Genomic DNA, 19,965 nt, shown 5'->3' with positions numbered 1-19,965 from the left:
TATAATTTTGGGGGGAAGATTAAGTGAGGGAATATATAGAGAGAGCCTGGCAGAGTGTTGGGCTTATAGCAGGTGTTCAATAAAATGTGGCTACTATTATTATTGTTGTTGTTGTTGATATCAGTGGGAACAGCAGTGTCAGAAGTAAACACTAGACCAGAATTTAATATGTTTTGGCCCCCACTGGATCTCCAGTTCCTTGAACAGTGTTTGGGATGTACATGTTGAGTGAATCCTATGAGGTTCAATATAATTTAAGCCTTCAGCTCTGGATTTTGGGGGGTTTTTTGTTGAAAAACAAAGTAATACTTCTTACCTTATAACCCGGAAGGACAGAGTAGTAGGACTTGGAAAGAACAAATGTAATGCATCATTATCGAAACAAACTTTAGTGCCAGATTTTGCAGGTACATGAGTTAAGGTTTTTGAGCCTAATGATTTCAGTTTGGTAGTAAATTTATCAAAGTGAATCTATCAGTTAGTCTACAGATTACTTTGTTTCTTTAAATATTTTAAGTTTTAATATGTAGATTCCAAACCCCCGTAGAATTTTGAGATGTTAAGGGAAAAAAGTCCTTTTTCATTTCATGTGACTTGATCCTATGTTCTGTCTACATTCAAACTATATATTTTTAACCCTTACAGTGGTTAGGCCCATCAAACTTATTCGTTTAAGGAATGTTTGAAAACATGATCTGAATTGTCAGGTGTTTTGATTCCTATAATGCTTTTGAAAAGCAGATGTGTTATGTTTTTAAACTGACAGGTAGAAGATGGCTATTTTATTATTTTCCAAATGTTGGCGATTTCTTTTATTTCAAATGACTTAAAGAAACTTCCACATTATTTTCTGTGTAGAAAGAACTCTTTTCGGCATCAGTCTTTAGTATGTGAAATATGAAGAATTGCATTATTAAATCCTAGAATTGTAGGGAACCTTAGAAATCTCATTTAGAAAGTGAGAAAAGCTGAATCCCAGATTAAGAGAGCTGCTCAAGATCACTGGTTGGTTAGTGTCACAAGACCATTTCTCCCCAGGGAATTTCTATTACTTTTCTTGTACTTTCTATAATGAGCTTAAGACTTAAGCTTTCTCCCTAAAGACCCATCTGCATTTCTTTCACATCTCAGCGTGTAGCTTGTCCAGACACTTCCAGTTCCACCAGGATCTTCTGTCTAAACTTGTTCCCTAGAGATATAATTGTTTCTCATCCACAACTTAAGTATCAAATAACCAGAATAAAGCATCTTTTCCTTCTTAGCATAAGGTCTGGAGACCCCAGAAGCATGAGTATAAATCCAGATCCATAAGAGTATAGCTTGATTTCTTCAAGATTCTGTTCGGAGGACCAGAAAAATTTCCTTATGTTTATTCTGTATTTGAGTCCACCTGAAGACTGTCTTAAGGCTGTAGGTCAACCTAATTCCTCAGAGCTGTTTTTGATATTTGTAGTTTTATAAAAGGTTAAACTGTGGTCCTTAAATGTGATCTTTTGTTATATTAAAAGTTAGGTTGCCAAATAAGGTTCTTTAAGAATCGTATGTTAACACAAATACAAATATACAGGGCTATCCCAGGAATAATATAATATATAATTGTATAATATAATTAGATAATATGTTATATAATCTATTACCCCCAAATATATGACTACTCTAAGAATAATGTAATGAGTATAATATAATGACTACTCTAGATATATATTATTTAACTATAATTTATTACATTTTAAATCAAGATAAATTTGCTAATCCTGAAATTAAATTCAGTATATTTAATGCATTTTTTCAGTAACAGATATCAATCAATGATATATTAGGTATTGTATAATGCAAAAAATAATATGTAAGGACCATGTATTTTCTTTTATAAAATTAAGCTATTTTAACATACTGGTACTCCTTGATTTAATTAAATTGAATCTTAAAGCAGTCATGTGTGTAATTGCCACCTGCCTGAGGTACAGACGCTAATAGTTAAGGCTATGGCATTTGTCAAGAAATAAATGAATTCACAGAAAGTTTTCCAGGTTGAACTTAAACTTCTCATTAGAGTTATGACAAGTATTACCAATATGACTCACACTGATTATCAATTATAGATCTTCTTAAAAGGCTATTTTCTCATTTTAACTTTTGTTCCAGTGTATTAACATTGTATAATTGTTATTTCTATTTAGGGGGGAAAACTTAATAGTTTACTTTTTTAGGCTCTGAGAGACTTATCTCCATAAGTCTTTATTATGTTTTTCTCACAGGGCTAATAGTGTATAGGTATTACGAGCTTACAAATTTGTATTTGGAAGCAAATTTTTAGGTTAAAAACTTTGGAATTTATAATCTTTTTCTTTGTCTTTAAATAGAACATTGCTTCTATTTGATATTTTTAGTGAAGTATTGTGGATTATATTTAATCCTTGTGATAAAATGTATACTTCATATAATGGGTTTCATGTTTTGTGGCTCCCTTATCTTACAGAAAATTAAGTAGTTATAAACCTTCTAAATAGCTGTGCTGTGGTCTTGATTTCAGAAAACAACAAATTTAATGTAGTCACTAAAGTCTGGCTATGGACATCCTAAGGTATTCCTCCTAAAAGTTTTAATTTTTCTTTCATTTTAAACTGCTTGGAAAAAATATTCTCAAATCATTAAATTTGCAGAAGAAATATCTGACCGAAAAAAATGTCTTGTTGGCCTCATTGTATTTGCCAGAGCTCTTCTCTCTCTCCCTCTCTCCTCTTCTTTCTCCTGTTAATTTTCCTCTCCCTTCCCCTCCATTTCCTCCTCGCCCCCTCAGCCGCCTCTCTCTCCCTCTTTCTCCTTCTCCTTCTTTTCCTTCTCTCTGTCTCTGTCTCTCTCTCCTCTTCCCACTTTTATCTTTGGTCCCCATTTCATTAACATGAGAGCATAAAAACAATTATTACAGCAGTTAAACTATTATTCTCCCTGCAAACAGGTTTCCATTAAAAGCCATTCAAATGAATTAGAAACAAGAAATAGGCCTTGTAAAACTGACTTGAAAATCACTGCTTGGTTTTCACTGAGGCTCTCTGTATGAAAATTGATATTGATGCTTAAGAATATTTTACATTCATTTTCAGACTTCACCCTTTACTCCAAGCATTTCTTTTTGTTAATGATGCTTTTGTTTTGTGTGCATTCATTTCAGTCACAGACATTTCATATCAGAAATTCAACAATGGCTCTTCAGCAACTCCAAATGTTAACATTTTTATTCTTGTTTCCTTTGCTCTGCCATATCTAAATTCTCTGATGAGAGATTAAAATTGAAGATTGATCAAGCCAAGTATAGAATGTGAAGGATATAGAACAATTAAGAAAAAGTTAAAGTCATAATTTATACTATAAGGATAATCATGATTATATTCCTTTTGAAATAGGCATATTTTGAATATTAATTAATTGAAATGTATTGTGCACAGAATTAAGATAATGTACTATGCAAATATTTAAATCTATTGACAAATGCTAGTTAAATTAAGATTAAAGTATATTCATTTAATTGAACACATCCTCCTTTCTCCATGAAAATTTCAAGATTACTGATGCTGAAAAAGAATCTTTTAAGAATATTGAATAGAGAAACTAGAGTATTCAACATATTAATGACAAATTAGAAAAATACGAGGTAGAAGAAAAAAGTTTTTTTTTCAAAGGGCAAGTAAGATGTTTAACTATTTTTACATTTATTTAAACTATATTTATATAAGCAATATTTATTTAAACTATGTTTATTGATGCGTTACCATGTGTGAAATACTGTGCTAGGATATGATTTAACAAATTTTTCCAATTTTGATTTACCTTATTTTACTTTGTGATGATCTCAGGTTGATCTGCATTTTATGAAGAAGATTCCTCCAGGTGCGGAGGCTTCAAACATCTTAGTTGGGGAATTGGAGTTTTTGGATCGAACTGTAGTTGCGTTTGTCAGGTTGTCTCCAGCTGTACTGCTTCAAGGACTGGCTGAAGTCCCAATCCCAACCAGGTACAAAGTATAAGAGCATCTTTTACACTTTTCTTAAGCCATTTATTTGTGGGAAAAAAAGGTGTAAATATAGTTTCCTCTGAGAGCTTTTTCTAGAAACTAAAGTGTAATCGACAAAACTATTGTTTCTTCTTGTTTGTGGAGGAGGGCAAAAAGTGCTTTAACAATTATTCAGTCCTTTCCTCCTTCCTCTCAAATTTCTATGTTTTCTTTTAGGCATGCTCCTCATCTCTGACTACCCTGGTCTATATCACCATATAAATCCTTTCTTACAATTTTGGTGAAAAGTGATAAAGTATTAGGCTTTTCTCAAAGATTGCATTAGACTGTGGGATCCTGTATATGAGTGTGATCGTACTTAAAAAGATCAAAGTTTTCGAGGCCTGACTTATGCTTGACTGAGTAGGCCCTCAGAGTACATGTAAGTGCCATCATTAGGATACTACCTGCTGTATCTAATGTACTATAAGATTCAATCTTAGGCATAGTATACTTCACATACATAGAGTCTTAAGAATCATTGGTAGTAGCATCATGTTACTGTGGTTGAAGCTGAATCAAAAGTACAAATTTAATTTGATTACCTGAACTTGTTTTTCATTCAGCTGTACATAAAAACTAACAACTTTACCACAATACAAACTGAATTTTGTTGTTTATTATTTATCTCTATGTTATAGAGATAAGACTCTCCATGGGCAAATTGAAAAAAAGAATATTGTCTACAGAACATTAGGTTCCTAGCAGTTCCTCCAGGGGACCTTGTTTTCTTTCCTTCTCCTTCCATCAAATGCGATTCCTGTATATAGACAGCCTTTCACTCTGATCCTGTTCCCATAGCAAAACATATCTATGTAGGGCCCCATTTCCTACGTGACTGCTGCCCTTTGTTTGATGCTATAATTATTTCAGATGCTGTTAATATGCCTCCTCGTCCAAACACTAAATGCCTTAGCCAAGTTAAATTGATGAAAAGTTCAGGTGCTGTGGCAACTGGGTTTGTAGAATGTTTCTTCTACGGACCTTTGGCCTTAAAACATAGCAGATTACATCACTCTGTGTTTTGATTGTGGTTACGATATTCCAAAAATATGGAATAGTTTAGTCAGGAGAGGCCTCATTTTATTAGAGCTCAGCTGACTGGAAGGGGATTCAGTGTTTGAGTGCCTCTTCCTGAATCTGTGGAAGAACAGATTTGAGACAGGTAGCTAGTTACCAATTCAGGTTATAGAGAGAAGTGTCTGTTCATCCTGTTGGAGGGCTACTGAGACTTCTGATACATACCAACTTTTATTTAAAAAGGGGAAGGATGAACTGGGCACATTAAGGTGGCCTCTGAGTGTATGATTAAGGCTGCATTTTTCTATTTACACCCTGTAATCTATTCAGAGTTTCTGGGAATTTGGGATTCAGATTTAAGATGTGAAACTTACTAACCATAGAGGTATTACTTTAGTAGATTAAAATTCTTTTGCATCTTCCAATCAGTGCATTCTTGTTCTACCACTTAGGAAGGTATCCGATGAACTCTGAGTAAATGATGGATATTTATGACAATGATAGCTCTTGTGTTTCAAAGGAAAGAAAAGGAAAATTCCCAAGAGTAGAGAAAAGCCATAATGGGGTTATATACCCTCACTTTGAAAACTGTAAAGGTTTAGGTGACCTCATTTCATACTGACATAGCAAAATGTGTCTACAGAACAATGGAGGAAAAATTAGGGGCACAGTAGAGTCACTGTATGAGGAGAGATTTAAAAGACTAGACTAGTTTGGAAAGGTGAAAAATAGAAGATTAGTTAGACAGATAAAGAAAGCCATTCAAGGTTCCTAATTATCCTTTCTTAGGAGGACAAAAGGGCACACCGTGTATGTAACAGCAACACATAGTAAAAATGTCAGAAAATAATTTTAGGACTTTATAAATAGCCCATGGAATAGAAACCTGAAAAGTAGCAGGATGTACATAGGTTAGGAAATTTCTTGAAAGTACTATACTTGATAAAGCATCTGCCAGCACACTAAATTATTCCTGTTTTAAATGTATAGTAGACATTTCTGTACAGCAGAAGTTGACTTGGATTCAGTAACATCTGACACAAAAAATTAATGTCACATCCTCTAAGACTGTGTAATATATGCATCATGTAAAAACATGTACAATCTCTAAAGTTTATAACTAAATGAAAGGTAGAATTGTAACACCTAAAAAAGCCATTAGTCTTCACACTTAAGAGCAAGAACCATTTAACAAATAAATACTGTAGAGTTATATTACAGAATATAGGTCATCTTAAAATTCTCACAATTTCCCTGGAGCATTGACCTTTTCAGAGATAAGACAATTACTGGTCCTCCAAAGTTAAAACACATGTTGATTTCTCAAAAGCTCCAGTTGTGATGATGTATTTGCTAGACTTTCAACCTAATTGAGATGGAATATCACAGTTCAGCTGCTACTTTTATTCCTGCAGCATTGGAATTAATAGGTTCTTTTTTTTTTTATCCTAACTGATCTTTGATTCCCGGCAATCATTTTTTCTATTTAATGTAAATTTACATACACCTACTGCTTTTTTGACCCTATGTTCTTTCATTGTTTATACTACTGTATTACCTTTTTCCTCTTCTACCTAATTCTACAATTTACATATCAGTGAGTTCTCTTTCTTACAATTCAGAAAGGTTTAATCAGATTTTACTTTTCTCAACTTTCTCCCCTAAGGATTAAGAATACTAAAAATTCACACTAACAACTGTGTGGGCATAATAGGTAACTAAATGAAGGAAACAGAGCAAAATAACCACGATTCCAATTGCTCAAGGATCTCAAGCATGAGTCATTTTGAAACATCATAAAATATTTCAAAACCTGTAATAATAACCTGTGGAAAAAATATGGAACTATTTTACATCGAAATCCCTATCTTCAGTAATTCCTTTGAGATGAGTGATTCTGTACTACTAAAATTATTTTTTATTTCTACCTTGAAACATTTGTGGTTTTTTTCTTCTTAATTACAGATTTTTGTTCATTCTTCTGGGACCCCTGGGAAAGGGGCAACAGTACCATGAGATTGGCAGATCAATTGCAACCCTAATGACAGATGAGGTATTTATTCAAGTTCATTGGGAACATTTCCCTTTACTAGGTACACCTGACTTTTGGAGTTCTGTATTCATGACAGTTTGCTGTGAATCAAATTTCTCTGTATTGAATTCCCCTTCTTTTAAATGCTTGTACTATAAAATTTCCTCTGGAAAAATTTGTTCAAAAGGGGTAATAAATTCACACACATGAACATTTTAAAACCTCATACTCTAAAGAAAATTTGTTATTTAGTGACATTGAGAATGTATTTATTAATATTCCCCTTGTAGCATATGTGTTGCCAAAGTGATCACCATTGTAAATATCACTGCAGGTCTTGTTTGGGGCAAAATAATTTTAAGGTCTCAAAAAAAACAAAAAAACAAATACAATGTCAGTTTATCTGAATAGTATACATGACACCAAAAGCCATGCAACGTCTATCAACTCTCTTTATAATTGCCTAAATGTAGATGTTTTTAACCTGGGAGTCTTTTAACCATCAGAGGAGCTAAAGATTTCAAAAGGCCTGTGATCTCTGATACAGCCCACAAATTTCTCTATGTACAAAAATTTGTGTGTAGTTTTCTTGGAATGGAAAAAGCTTTCATCAGCTTGTCAAAGAGATATATGTCTCAAAAATGTAAGATCATAAAACTAAACATAAAAAGTAGTATCATATAACTGGTTTCTTGGATTCTACAGCATGTTATGAAAATCTGATTTTATTATTTTATTGTTTTTACTGTAAAAGAAGAGCATCTGCAAAAATCACAGACGGGACATAAATTCAAAAGTCAGTCGTAAATAACAAAGAGATTATACATTTCTAGAATATCATCCAAATAATTTAATAATTTATTTATTGAAATACATGGCTTCTGATACGTGAAATCTTTGAAAAGAGCTAATTAGTATTACATATAACTTTTCCTAGTTTTATGAAATCTGAAAATTTGAACTTGTGTTTGGGGTTCAATATAAATTCTTCTATTGTATCTGTTCAAATTATGTTTATTGGTTTTATATGAATTAGTTATTGATATTTACACATAGGAAACCAAAAGCTAGAAGAGAAACATTTTTTTTCATCTGTTTCAGAAAGAACCAACTTAAATGAGTGTATTAGTTTCCTATGCATAAAAAATTACCACAAACTGGGTAATTAAAACAAAAGTAATTTATTTTTTCATATTTTGGGGGGCCAGAAGTCTGAAGTCAAAATGTCAGCAGGGCTACATTCTCTCTGGAGCCTCTGGGGGAAAGTCTTTCCCTGTCTCTCCAGCTTCTGGTGGCTCCTGTCATTCCATGGCTTGTGGCAGCAAAATTCCAGTCTCTGCCTTTGTCTTCACGTGGCCTTCTCCCCTCTGTTTCTGTGTGTCTTCTCCTTTTCTGTCTCTTATGTCTCTTATAAGGACACATGTCATTAGATGTAGGGCCCACCCTAATCCAGGATGATCTCATCTTGAGATCCTTAATTACATCTGCGAAGACCCTTATTCCAAATAAGATCGCTTTCTGAAGTTCAGGTGGACACATATTTTGAGAAGACACTACTTAGCCTACTATAAAGAGTAACATATTCTGTTGAGGAAATCTGGGAGAAGACAGGAGAGTGACAAAAGGGCTGCATGAGTTCCACAAACCTGTTCTAGTAGAGCTCTCTATAAGAAGGCACTGACAGTATATTTACTTTTAGTGTTTCCATATTGATTAATATTTTGCAGTTTTTACAGTATTGAAAAATAAATGGCACTGTGTCATAATTTAACTACTGTCACTTTCATGCACATATGTTTCATGGTATATTATGTTTCCACATCTAAGACATTAAGATATTACATTGAGATATCTCTGGGGCATGGGACATCTTATGTGGTGAGAGGAGCATATTGTGCATAAATACTCAAGTTATCTCTCTTCCTAATACTTCCTTTCCCCAATTAGGGGTCAAGATTTTCTCAAAAGAAAAAAGTCAATTCCAAAGTTATTGACTAATCAAGTAGACATAGAACGGCGGAGAAACATGCATGGTTTTAAAATTTTAGATTTAGAATGAGAGCAGAGAAAGGACTTCCATCTATTTCCTTGGTAAATGAGAACTACCTAATTTGAGAACAAGCATAAGCTCTTGAATGAAGGCTCAAACATGAATCCTTTAGACTTGAAAGTTTAGAGCTTAGCTTTGGGGCAATTTGTTTAACTCTCTGTGAGCAGTGGGATAGAGAAGCAGAAACTCAGCCAGAAAGTTACTCCAAAAATGAGAGCTGTTAATTATAATAGGACATTTAAATTATGATAGTGCATTCATTGAATATTAAAAAAAATGTTTAAATACTTTTAAAAGAGAAAAAAAGTTTTTATTGTTCAAAGCCCAGGTGGAGAAATTATTCTGCTTATATAACTGCTTTGAAATACATTGAACAATTATACTCATTAAGAATAAGATTTAGGGCTTCCCTGGTGGCGCAGTGGTTGAGAGTCCGTCTGCCGATGCCGGGGACACGGGTTCGTGCCGCGGTCTGGGAAGATCCCACATGCCACGGAGCAGCTGGGCCCGTGAGCCATGGCCGCTGAGCCTGCGCGTCTGGAGCCTGTGCCCCACAGCGGGAGAGGCCACAACAGTGAGAGGCCCGCGTACCGAAAAAAAAAAAAAGATGATGAAAGAGGAGTCCAGTGGGTAGTCACATCATGTTAAGCTCTTGTTTAAGTGCTAGTCAGAGATACTAAATGAGTCTAATTTTAAATGAACATTTATAGTGAAGTATTAATTAAGGTAACTTTAGCTGTGGAAAATCAGTGGTTCAACACAATCTATTTACCCAAAAAAAAAAAAAAAAAAAAGAATAAGATTCCGTATGTTGATTCTTACAGTTTACTTCAGTTAAGAAAATGGTGAATTGTAGTGCCCTATTAAGCTGTAAATTCCATGAGAGCAGTTACCACTTAATATTCATTTTTGTTCCCTGATTTTGTCAGGTGCTCAAATAAATATTTGTTGACTAAGCTCTGTTTGTTCTTTTTCTCTCTGTACCAGGAACTTCTTGTAGGTAGACTGTCTTTTCCTTTTGTATCTTCAAACTTAACGTAGTGTCTGGCCCTCAGTCAGGGTTCAGTAAATTTTTTTTTAAACGAATTAATGACTGAATGTTCTAGTCATCCTAGCAACACCTTATCTTGAGTTAGTGTAATCTATTTTCTTCCTTCCTGTTGAGCATTACTAGAAATAAATCATATGATTTTGTTTATTGGCGCTACTACCAATTTATTAATCCTTTTATATAGTCTTAAAAATTATTAAGCATTCCAAAGAGCTTTTGTTTATATAGATAAGTATGCTGATATTTATCATAAGAGAACTGAAAACTGAGAATTTTAAAATGTGTATTTGTGAATTTATTTTAAAATAATAGTAAAGTCATTGTATATTAACATAAATAACATAGTTTTATAAAAACAAAAGCCAAAGCAAAATCAAGGGATTATTTTTCCTTTTGTTGTTTTGGATTTTTGCACCAACAATTTTCTCTATCACCTAGCTCTTAAGTCAACAGTGACTTGTTCTGTTCAATTAGCAAACATGCCCAACATATAGTAGCTACTTAAGAAATACATATGAAATAAAAGTCCAGGTTTTTCCCATCCTTAAAATTTCTTACTCCTTAACATAGCATGTACCACTGAAATGTTGAATGAATCTGAATCTCAACAGTTTTGAAAGACTGATCTCTACTTGGTCCTGAATATCATAACTTCATTTATCTCAGTGTGTTACAGTATGATTTTTGTCACTACCACTCTACTGAAACTGCTTTCTGTAAGGTCACCATGTACGAAATATACTATCCTGTGTTCAGTACTCATGTCACTTGATCTCTTACTGGCATTTGACATTATTGAACACCTCTTTTGTTTTTCCTTGAAGAACAGCAAAAATTGTGTGCTTTGTTTTGACACTAAATCTTTGAGGTTTGTATTATTGCTTACCCTGAGGTAATAAATATATCCTTCTATATTCTGTCCAATGAGTTTAATACTTTAACTCTCATATTTAAGTTTTTAATACCTAGAATTGCTTTTTTGTGCGATGTGGGTAAAGATCCAATTTCACTTTTATGTAATTACCTGGCTTATTATCATTTATTGATTAGTCCATCATTTATTCAATGGTTAGCATTAGTTTATGCCATGGTATAAATATTGTTAAAATTTCTAATATATTCTATAAATTTTTATCTCTATTTTAAAGCAAGGGCTTCTTTCAGGAAGTTTGATTTACACATATTTAAACAATGTTTGCCAAACTTGAATCATTAATTCTAGTTTAATGAGCTTCCGTCTATCCTCCTTTCCCTTCTCTTACTCTTGTCACCAGAAATTTCAACATTCACCTAGCATTCTAAGAAAAAATAAGTGTGTGCAATCATAGAATAAACTAAGCTATAATATTTTACACTAAAAACTTCTTTAGTTAGAGCTTCTTATTCAAATTGTTATAATCACATGTGAGCTAACTGGGAGATGAAAATAAAGAACACATTAAGATTTTATAATTGTTTTTTATCTATTAATGATTATTTTCCTTCTTTAGGTATTTCATGATGTTGCTTACAAAGCTAAAGATCGTAACGACTTGGTATCAGGAATTGATGAATTTCTGGATCAGGTTACTGTTCTCCCTCCTGGAGAATGGGATCCAAGCATTCGAATAGAGCCTCCCAAAAATGTTCCTTCCCAGGTATGTATATACAAAAATACTCTTAAGACTACCATCATTTTGTTGTGCTTTAAATATATGTACTAAAATAGTATAACCAATCCAAAGATTCAAATGATTTAAATTATAACTTCTGTGATACTGTGATTTATAATATGAAACATATATCTGGTCTTTGTCCCTATTTCTGACACAGAGCTCCTGAAATGCTTGGAATTTTCTAAGTGATGAAAGCAACAAAGATGTCTTTTGTTATGTTAATGAGGTTACTCCCTGGAGGTTACCTCCACGGAGGTGAGAGGGGCTAGAGTTTGAGTTCAATCACCAATGGCCATTGGTTTAATCAATCATGGCTGTGTAATGAAGCCTCCACAAAACCCCAAAGGGACAGGGTTCAGAGAGCTTCGGGGTTGGTGAACACACAGAGATTGGGAAGATTGGTGTGCCTGCAGAGGGTATGGAAGTTCCTTGACCTTTCCCCGTGCCTTGTCCTATGCATCTCTTACATCTGGCTGTTCCGGAGTTATATCCTTTTGTAATAAAACTGGTGATCAAGTAAATAAAATGTTTCTCTGACTTCTATGAGCCACTCTAGCAAATTAGTTGAACCTGAGAAGGGGTTCATGGGAACCCTCAGATTTATAGCCAGTTGATTGGAAGCACCAGCAACAACCTGAAATGGGGTCTGATTGGTGGGCAGTCTTGCAGGACTGAGCCCTCGACCTGTGGAATCCGATGCTATCTCTGGGTAAATAGTGTCAGAAATGAGTTAAATTTCCCACCACATTTGAATTGGTGCCAGAACCTAATAAATCTCTAGAAAGGCAGGGATATGAAGTTGTAAAATCTTCCTTCTTCCTATTCAACACAGATTTGGTGTATTGATGATATTCTACTAAATGACAGTCCCATATGCCTAGAAAGATTTTAGACCCACCTTAAAACATACTATACTGGAGGAAAATTGAAATTTTAATAAAAATAGAAAATATGCTTGAGAAAAAGCTCATTACTGTCTTTCCATATTCTGATACATCACTTTGAAATTGGCAAGTGTTAGGAAAATTCAAAGGCATGGTTTAGTCATATTGCATGGAAAACTCCCTGTTTGCTAATCACATTTATGATTTGAAGAATTTTTTAAAATAATTCTTTTGTTTCTATTACTTTTGTGTGGGCATATGGTGTGAAAACTGTAAAAATTCTCCCTATAAAAATCGAATGTGCATTTTATTTGTTATACAATGCAGAAAAATAGAAATAAAGACCATTGCTGTTGTTTGGGATGAGATTCTTATAGCAGGCATGTCTTTGTTGAGAGTGGTGGCCAAATGTCTTAAGCCCACTCATATTGCCATCTCTATTCCTTTTGAATCTGCCTCCTCCAACTCTCTCTGCTGTCATCTACCCAAGCCTTGCCTTTGGCTCTTGTGCCTGTGGAGTCCAGCTGCCTTAGTAGTTGACTGTGCTGCCTTAGTTGAAGTAACAGATGGCCTAATTGACCCAGCTCTAGACATAGAAGCTTTTCTGGTTAGCCAGAGGTGGGTAAATCAGCAGGTGTACTACTTAACCATTTCAGTTGATCTACTACTAAAATAAAGTAAGTTGCTTAAAGAGTAATTTTAAGGGTTTAGATGGTCTTATTTTTGTACTTGCATACACCTTTGCACTTACAGTATTTGCAAAGGCAGTATAATGCTTCTTGAAGTAATAAGAAAGAATCTCTTTAATTGATGTTATTCGGAAAAATTTAGTGAAAATACTAATATGTTGAATATGAGACCTTAAAAGTCACTTGTTAACACCAATTTGCTTTTCAAACATTAAAACTAAAGTCAAGCATTTTTTTTAAAAGTTATTTATTTTATTTTTGGCTGCGTTGGGTCTTCATTGCTGCGTGCGGGCTTTCTCTAGTTGCAGCAAGCAGGGGCTACTCTTCGTTGCGGTGCGCTGGCTTCTCATTGCGGTGGCTTCTCTTGTTGCAGAGCATGGGCTCTAGACACACGGACTTCAGTAGTTGTGGCACATGGGCTCAGTAGTTGTGGCTCGCAGGCTTAGTAGTTGTGGCGCACGGGCTTAGTCGCTCCGTGGCATGTGGGATCTTCCCCGACCAGGGCTTGAACCCCTGTCCCCTGCATTGGCAGGCGGATTCTTTACCACTGCACCACTACGGAAGCCCTAAAGTCGAGCATTTTTGAAAGCACCTTCCCTTTGAGAAATGATGTTTTTGAGGCAAGTGGAGGCATGGGAGCTTTGTATTTTCAAAATTAATTTTATGAGACTTTAAAACCAGGATTAATTGTTGGATTCTGGGTATTGAGAGGCAGTAGTAGAAGGAACATTGAATTAAGAATCAAGGCACCTGGGTTCTGCTATTATCTATTTGTATGATCTTAAACAGATGCCATAACCTTTCTGTACTGGTGTTCTATATCAGTGTGTCCAACAGAACTTTCTGCAATGATAGAAATATTCTATATCTATGCTATCTAATAAGCCAAGCCACTACTGAGCACTAGAAATTTGGCTACTGCAACTGAGGAACTGAATTTTTAATTTTAATTAACTTAAATTTAAATAACCACGTGTAGTTAGTTACTATAATGTTAGACAACACAATTTTATATAATGAGTTTGAATTAGATACACTGTTTCTTTACATTAGTATTTTTTAAATGTATGTTGGAATTGAATAATAGATACTATGAAACTATGTTTTCTTTGATTAAAATGAACTGAAATAAATTAAGCACTCTGACTTCCTATTCATTCAAATAATATTTTCCTCCATGGGATAATCTCCATGGTTTTTATTCTTCCAGAATGTGCAAATCACAGTAGTTTTAAATACTTTTTACTTTCAGTTAAGAGAAGAATAAACAGTCACCTCAAGGGATACCCTTGAAAATACTGTTAGAACATTGTGTCAGTCATTATAATCACTCCCTTGTGTATACCCTCGACTTCCTTGCTTTTCTCTCATGCCATTTACTTGCTTGTCAAAACCACAACACTGTGTGAATTCGGTTCTTTGGTCTATACCTCCATTGATGCAGCTGAGAGTGGCTGAAGGAAAACATACAACTACATTGACTAATCTCATATAATTCATGACCACATACCTCAGGTAGGCCCTTTATATTACAAGTTCATTATACTCTACTTCCCAAGTTCAATCCATTCTCTACATTATTATCTCACACCTGTTTTCTCTCCTCAAACCTTCAGCACATGCTTTCTGACTTTCAGATGTTGACTTGCTTCCTGCTTCCCTAAGAAAATTAAAATAATCAAAAGAGAACTTCTGTAGATTCCCAAAACCATATTTATCTACTGCCAGCAGCTACATTCTCTGCCTTCCCATATACTACTATTGTTGAATTATCCAAAGTCAGCCTTCTATCTGTGCAGTAGATCCCATCTCTTCATGCCTACTCAAAAACATTACTCCCCAATCCTCCTCTTTCTCCCCTGTATCATCAGGTCTTTTGTTCTGTATTATATCATTTTTATTAGCAAACAACATTGTTAATTTGTAAATCTTAAAAAAAGAATTCTCAATGCCACTATCACTGCCAGCTACTCATCCATTTCTTTGTTCCCTTCTATAACCCAATGCAACAGAAGAGTCCTCTGTACTATCTGCCTGCAATTCCTCTCCTCCAGTTCTCTCATTTTTTAATTGAAATATAGTTGAAGTACAATATTATGTTAGTTTCAGGCATACAACATAGTGATTCGATATTTAAGTATATTACGAAGTGATCACCACAGTAAGTCTAATAACTATCTGTCCCCGTATAAAATTATCACAGTGTTATTGACAACATTCTTATGCTGTGTAATACATCCCCATGACCTATTTACTTTCTAACTAGAAGTTTGTACCTCTTAATTCCCTTCACCTATTTCACCCATCCCCACACCTCCTCCCCTCTGGCAACCGCCCATTTGTTCTCTGCGTCTATGCCTGTTTTTGTTTTGTTTGTTTGTTTGCTTTGTTTTCTAGATTCCACATATCAATGAGGTTGTATGAGTATTTGTCTTTGTGTGACTTATTTCACTTACCATCATATCCTCTAGGTCCATGCATGTTGTTGCAAATAGCAAGATTTCATTCTTTTTTATCCTTCAATTCTCTCTTAAACCTACCTCCATAAGGCATTTATTTGCCCCCATCACTTTACTAAAATTTACTTACATGAAGGTCGCCAAAGACCTCCACAATGCTAAATTCCAAGGTCAATTTTCAGTCTATATTTTATTTAGCCTATCAATCAGCAGCCTTTGACAGAATTGATGACTCCCTTTTCCTTGATATATTTTCTTTTCTTTGGCTTCCAAAACCCCACACTCTTGGTTTTCTTTATACCTCACTGGTGACTCCTCAGTTTCATTTGCTGGTTCCCCCTCTTCTCTCTGATTTCTTTATATTGAAGTGATGCAGGGCTCAGTCCTTCTCTCCTCTACACTCATTCTCTTGGTAATATCATCCAATCTTATGGCTTTAAATCCTCTCCCAAATTTATTTTTCACCTTGCACTTGCAAGTTGCTTATCCAAATGCCTATCTTGTGTCTCTACTTGGGTGTCTTTTAGATATCTAAAATTCAACATGCCAAAGTTGGAACTGAATTATAGATTGTATTATTTCTGTACCTATATACATCTTTGCATTTATATTATAAAAGGCAATATAATGTTTCCTGAAGAATATAAGAAACTCTGATCTTTTCTCAAAATCTGTTCTATCTGTACCTTCCCATCTCAATAAGTGTTAACTCCATACTTACAATTGACCAAACTAGAAACTTTTATTCTTCTCTCTTATAACTGACTTCAATTCTGCCAGGAAATACTCCTGGCATTGCCTTCAATATTTATCCAGAATTATATGATTTCTTGCTGTTGCCACTGCCACCCTCCTAGTTCAAGCTACCACCATCTTTCTCCTGGATTACTGAAATAGCCTCCTAACCAGTCTCCTTGTTTCTACCCTTGGCCCCTAGAATCTGTTCTCAACACAGCAGCCAGAGCGTTAGGTCATGCTACTCCTTTCCTTAAAATCCTGCAAAAGCGCCTCATTTCATTGAGAATAAAAGCCAAATACATACCACGTTCTACTAAACCTATAGAGTCTGGCTTCCCTTCACCTCTCAGTCGTCTCCTGTCTCTTTCTTGCTCACTCCTCTCCTTGGCCTCCCTCCTCCTTGTTCTTCAAACCCTGCAGCCACACTCCTGCCTTAAGTCTATCCCACTGGCTGTTCTTTGCCTGGATGTTCCCCAGTTATTCTATGGCTAATTCTCTTGACTCCCTCAAGTTTTTCTCTAATGACGTTCCATTTGTAATTCCCAGTTCCTACTCCCTATACCTCACACCCCCCTTTAGTCTGCTCTAAATTTGTACTTTTCCATAGTTTTTATTTCTTTATTTTTTCTTTATTATATATTCTGCATTTGAAAAAAACCATTTGTTACCATATCTCTCTCTAGAATCTGGCATGTACATAATGCTACATAAATATGGACATCTCAAGGATCTTATTAAATCCACCAAACCTCTCTCAATCCCCAAAAGGAAGAAGCAGATCTGTTCAACGTTTCTTTCTAATAATTCAGGTTGGAGATACCAGAAGAAACTTGGAAACAAATTTTATTTATTTATTTACTTATTTATTAAAAAAAAATTTTAAGACATCTTTTTAAAAAATTTATTTATGTTTTATTTTTGGCTGCGTTGGGTCTTTGTTGCTGCACTCAGGCTTTCTCTCGTTGCGGTGAGCGGGGGCTACTCTTCGTTGCGGTGCGCAGGCTTCACATTGCGTTGGCTTCTCTTGTTGCGGAGCACGGGCTCTAGGCACGCGGGCTTCAGTAGTTGTGGTTTGCGGGCTCTAGAGCGCAGGCTCAGTAGTTGTGGCGCACGGGCTTAGTTGCTCCGCGGCATATGGGATCTTCCAGGACCAGGGCTTGAAACTGTGTCCCCTGCATTGGCAGGCGGATTCTTTACCACTGCACCACCAGGGAAGCCCTATTTTAAATTTTTATTGAAATATAGTTGATTTCAAACTTGTGTTAGTTTCAGATGTATAACAAAGTGATTCAGTTATTTATACACACACACACACACACACACACACACACACACACATATATTCTTTTTTAGATTCTTTTCCATTATAGGTTATTACAAGGTATTGAGTATAGTTCCCTGTGCTATACAGTGGGTCCTTGTTGGTTATCCATTTTATATATAGTAGTGTGTATATTTTAATCCCAAACTCTCCCTGGTTTATAATCTTTTTAACACACTATAGAATTAATTTACTTACATGTTTACTTGTTTACTGTTTGCCTTCCCCATTAGAACATAAGCTCCATAGGCCTGATTTTTCCCCAGGTATACAGTGGTGCAGCCTAGAACCTGACACAAATTGGCTCCCAATAAGTGTTTGTTGACTGAATTAATAAATTGTTTAATTTGCCTAGTCAAATATCTACTCACCTATTGATTTTACTTAAAATGTCTGGGGAATTCCCTAGCAGTCCAGTGGTTAGGACTCGGCGCATTCACTGCCATGGCCCGTGGTCCCTGGTCGGTGAACTAAGATCCTTCAGGCTGTGCGGCTTGGCCAAAAAAAAAAAAAAAAAAAAACTCTGAAAAACAAACAAACAAAAATTTCCTATATTTTCCTCGGAATATTCATTGGTACTATACATACACAATTCTTTTTTCAAAAACCTTTTTGCCTTACTAGAAGATGACCACTCCTTGAGAAAATTGTTACTTTAGCATGACAAATATCTTTCATGGCTTATCACTTGCCTTATCAGTGTATAGCTCTTCCCACTGTAAAACAATGAATTAATTTATGCAGTCAGAGATAATTCCCCAGAAGAACAAATATCACTTGCCTTCTGAGGCTTGCTAAGAAGTCTTTCCCTAGGCGATTATTGGGTATTGAGGGTACTGAGGGCCACTATCACAGCCCTTTACTGATGTATGATAGTTAATTTACCTGTAAAGGCAGTTCCTTCATCAGTTGACAGACATACTCTCTTTTATCTTTGAACTTCAATTCATTGTATCTATTTATATACCCAGGAAATTGCAAAATATTAGGCAATGAACTTTCCTATATTTTGTGCATTTGAAAATGTATTTTTGTCATGTTTTAACTCTGTACCATTTTATCTAAATGTCCCATTGTAATAAGATCATTTGATAATTCACACTTGTCCATGTTTAAACACAAAGAACATGTTTACACTATTTTGGAATGGCAGTCAAGTAAAAAGTTTAATTTCACCATTAAAATTTTTTTAATGTCCTTTTAAGCACTTTTGAACACATTGGTGTGCTCCAAGATCACCAGTAGGTAGGATTTTCTGATTTTTTAAACTCTCTGTCACTGACAAAAGTGGGCGGAATAGACCTATGGGGAAACAGCACTTACATAACCTCAGTTAATTTGTCATTGGCTCAATTAGAAGCTTCCTTTTGCAATAGTCTTTTGGATCGCTTTGTGTTGGAAAGAAGCTTGGGTAGGAAGATCTGAGTCAGGATCAGAGAGGGAAATATATTTTAAAAATAGCTAATGATAACAGTTAATGCTTATTGAACAGTTGAACTAGGCCAGGGATATAACACCACTAACACCTCTTCACCTCGACCTATCTTAAACCTGGTCTCGCTCTGTCCCCATCTCTTACTTTATTTTCTTTGTATCTCTATCTCTACCTGACATTGTAGGTTTATTGTTTGTCTCCACTAACATAATGCTTTTTCTTGCTCACCTTTACATCTATAGCATCCCATAAAAATGAATGGCACACACTAGGCACTCAATAAATATTAGTTGAAAGAATGAATTAATGTTCATCACCTTACTTCATTCTCTCAACCATACTGATAGGTACTGTTATTATCACCAGTAAAAGGAGGAGGGAACTTAGGCTTTAGGTGGCTAGATAACTTTCTAGAGGGCATATAACAAACAAGTAACAGAGCCTGGGTTCTTAACCACTCTGCGTATTATTGCCTCAAGGGGAAAAAAAATGGTTTTTGTTATTTACAACTAGCACCTGAAATTCAAAACCAAAAACAAAACAAAAAAACTTCCCGCAGGAGAAGAGGAAGATTCCTGCT

The 19,965-nt window shown here is 35.1% G+C and overlaps 1 protein-coding gene across 1 annotated transcript in view; it reads left to right on the top strand.

Moving 5' to 3' along the window:
* Positions 1-19,965, top strand: part of SLC4A10 (solute carrier family 4 member 10) — a 223,931-nt gene that overhangs the window by 110,635 nt on the left and 93,331 nt on the right. Inside the window, exons 8-10 of the mRNA XM_007464496.1 lie at positions 3,855-4,012; positions 7,037-7,124; positions 11,695-11,841. Coding sequence (XP_007464558.1) covers positions 3,855-4,012; positions 7,037-7,124; positions 11,695-11,841 — 393 coding nt within the window. The remainder of the gene's footprint in view (positions 1-3,854; positions 4,013-7,036; positions 7,125-11,694; positions 11,842-19,965) is intronic.

The sequence above is a fragment of the Lipotes vexillifer genome, unplaced genomic scaffold (genome assembly GCF_000442215.2).
Source record: "Lipotes vexillifer unplaced genomic scaffold, Lipotes_vexillifer_v1.1 scaffold68, whole genome shotgun sequence".
NCBI classification, from domain to species: domain Eukaryota; kingdom Metazoa; phylum Chordata; class Mammalia; order Artiodactyla; family Lipotidae; genus Lipotes; species Lipotes vexillifer.
Note: the sequence above shows the minus strand (reverse complement) of the source record. Positions and strands in the feature narration are given on the sequence as shown.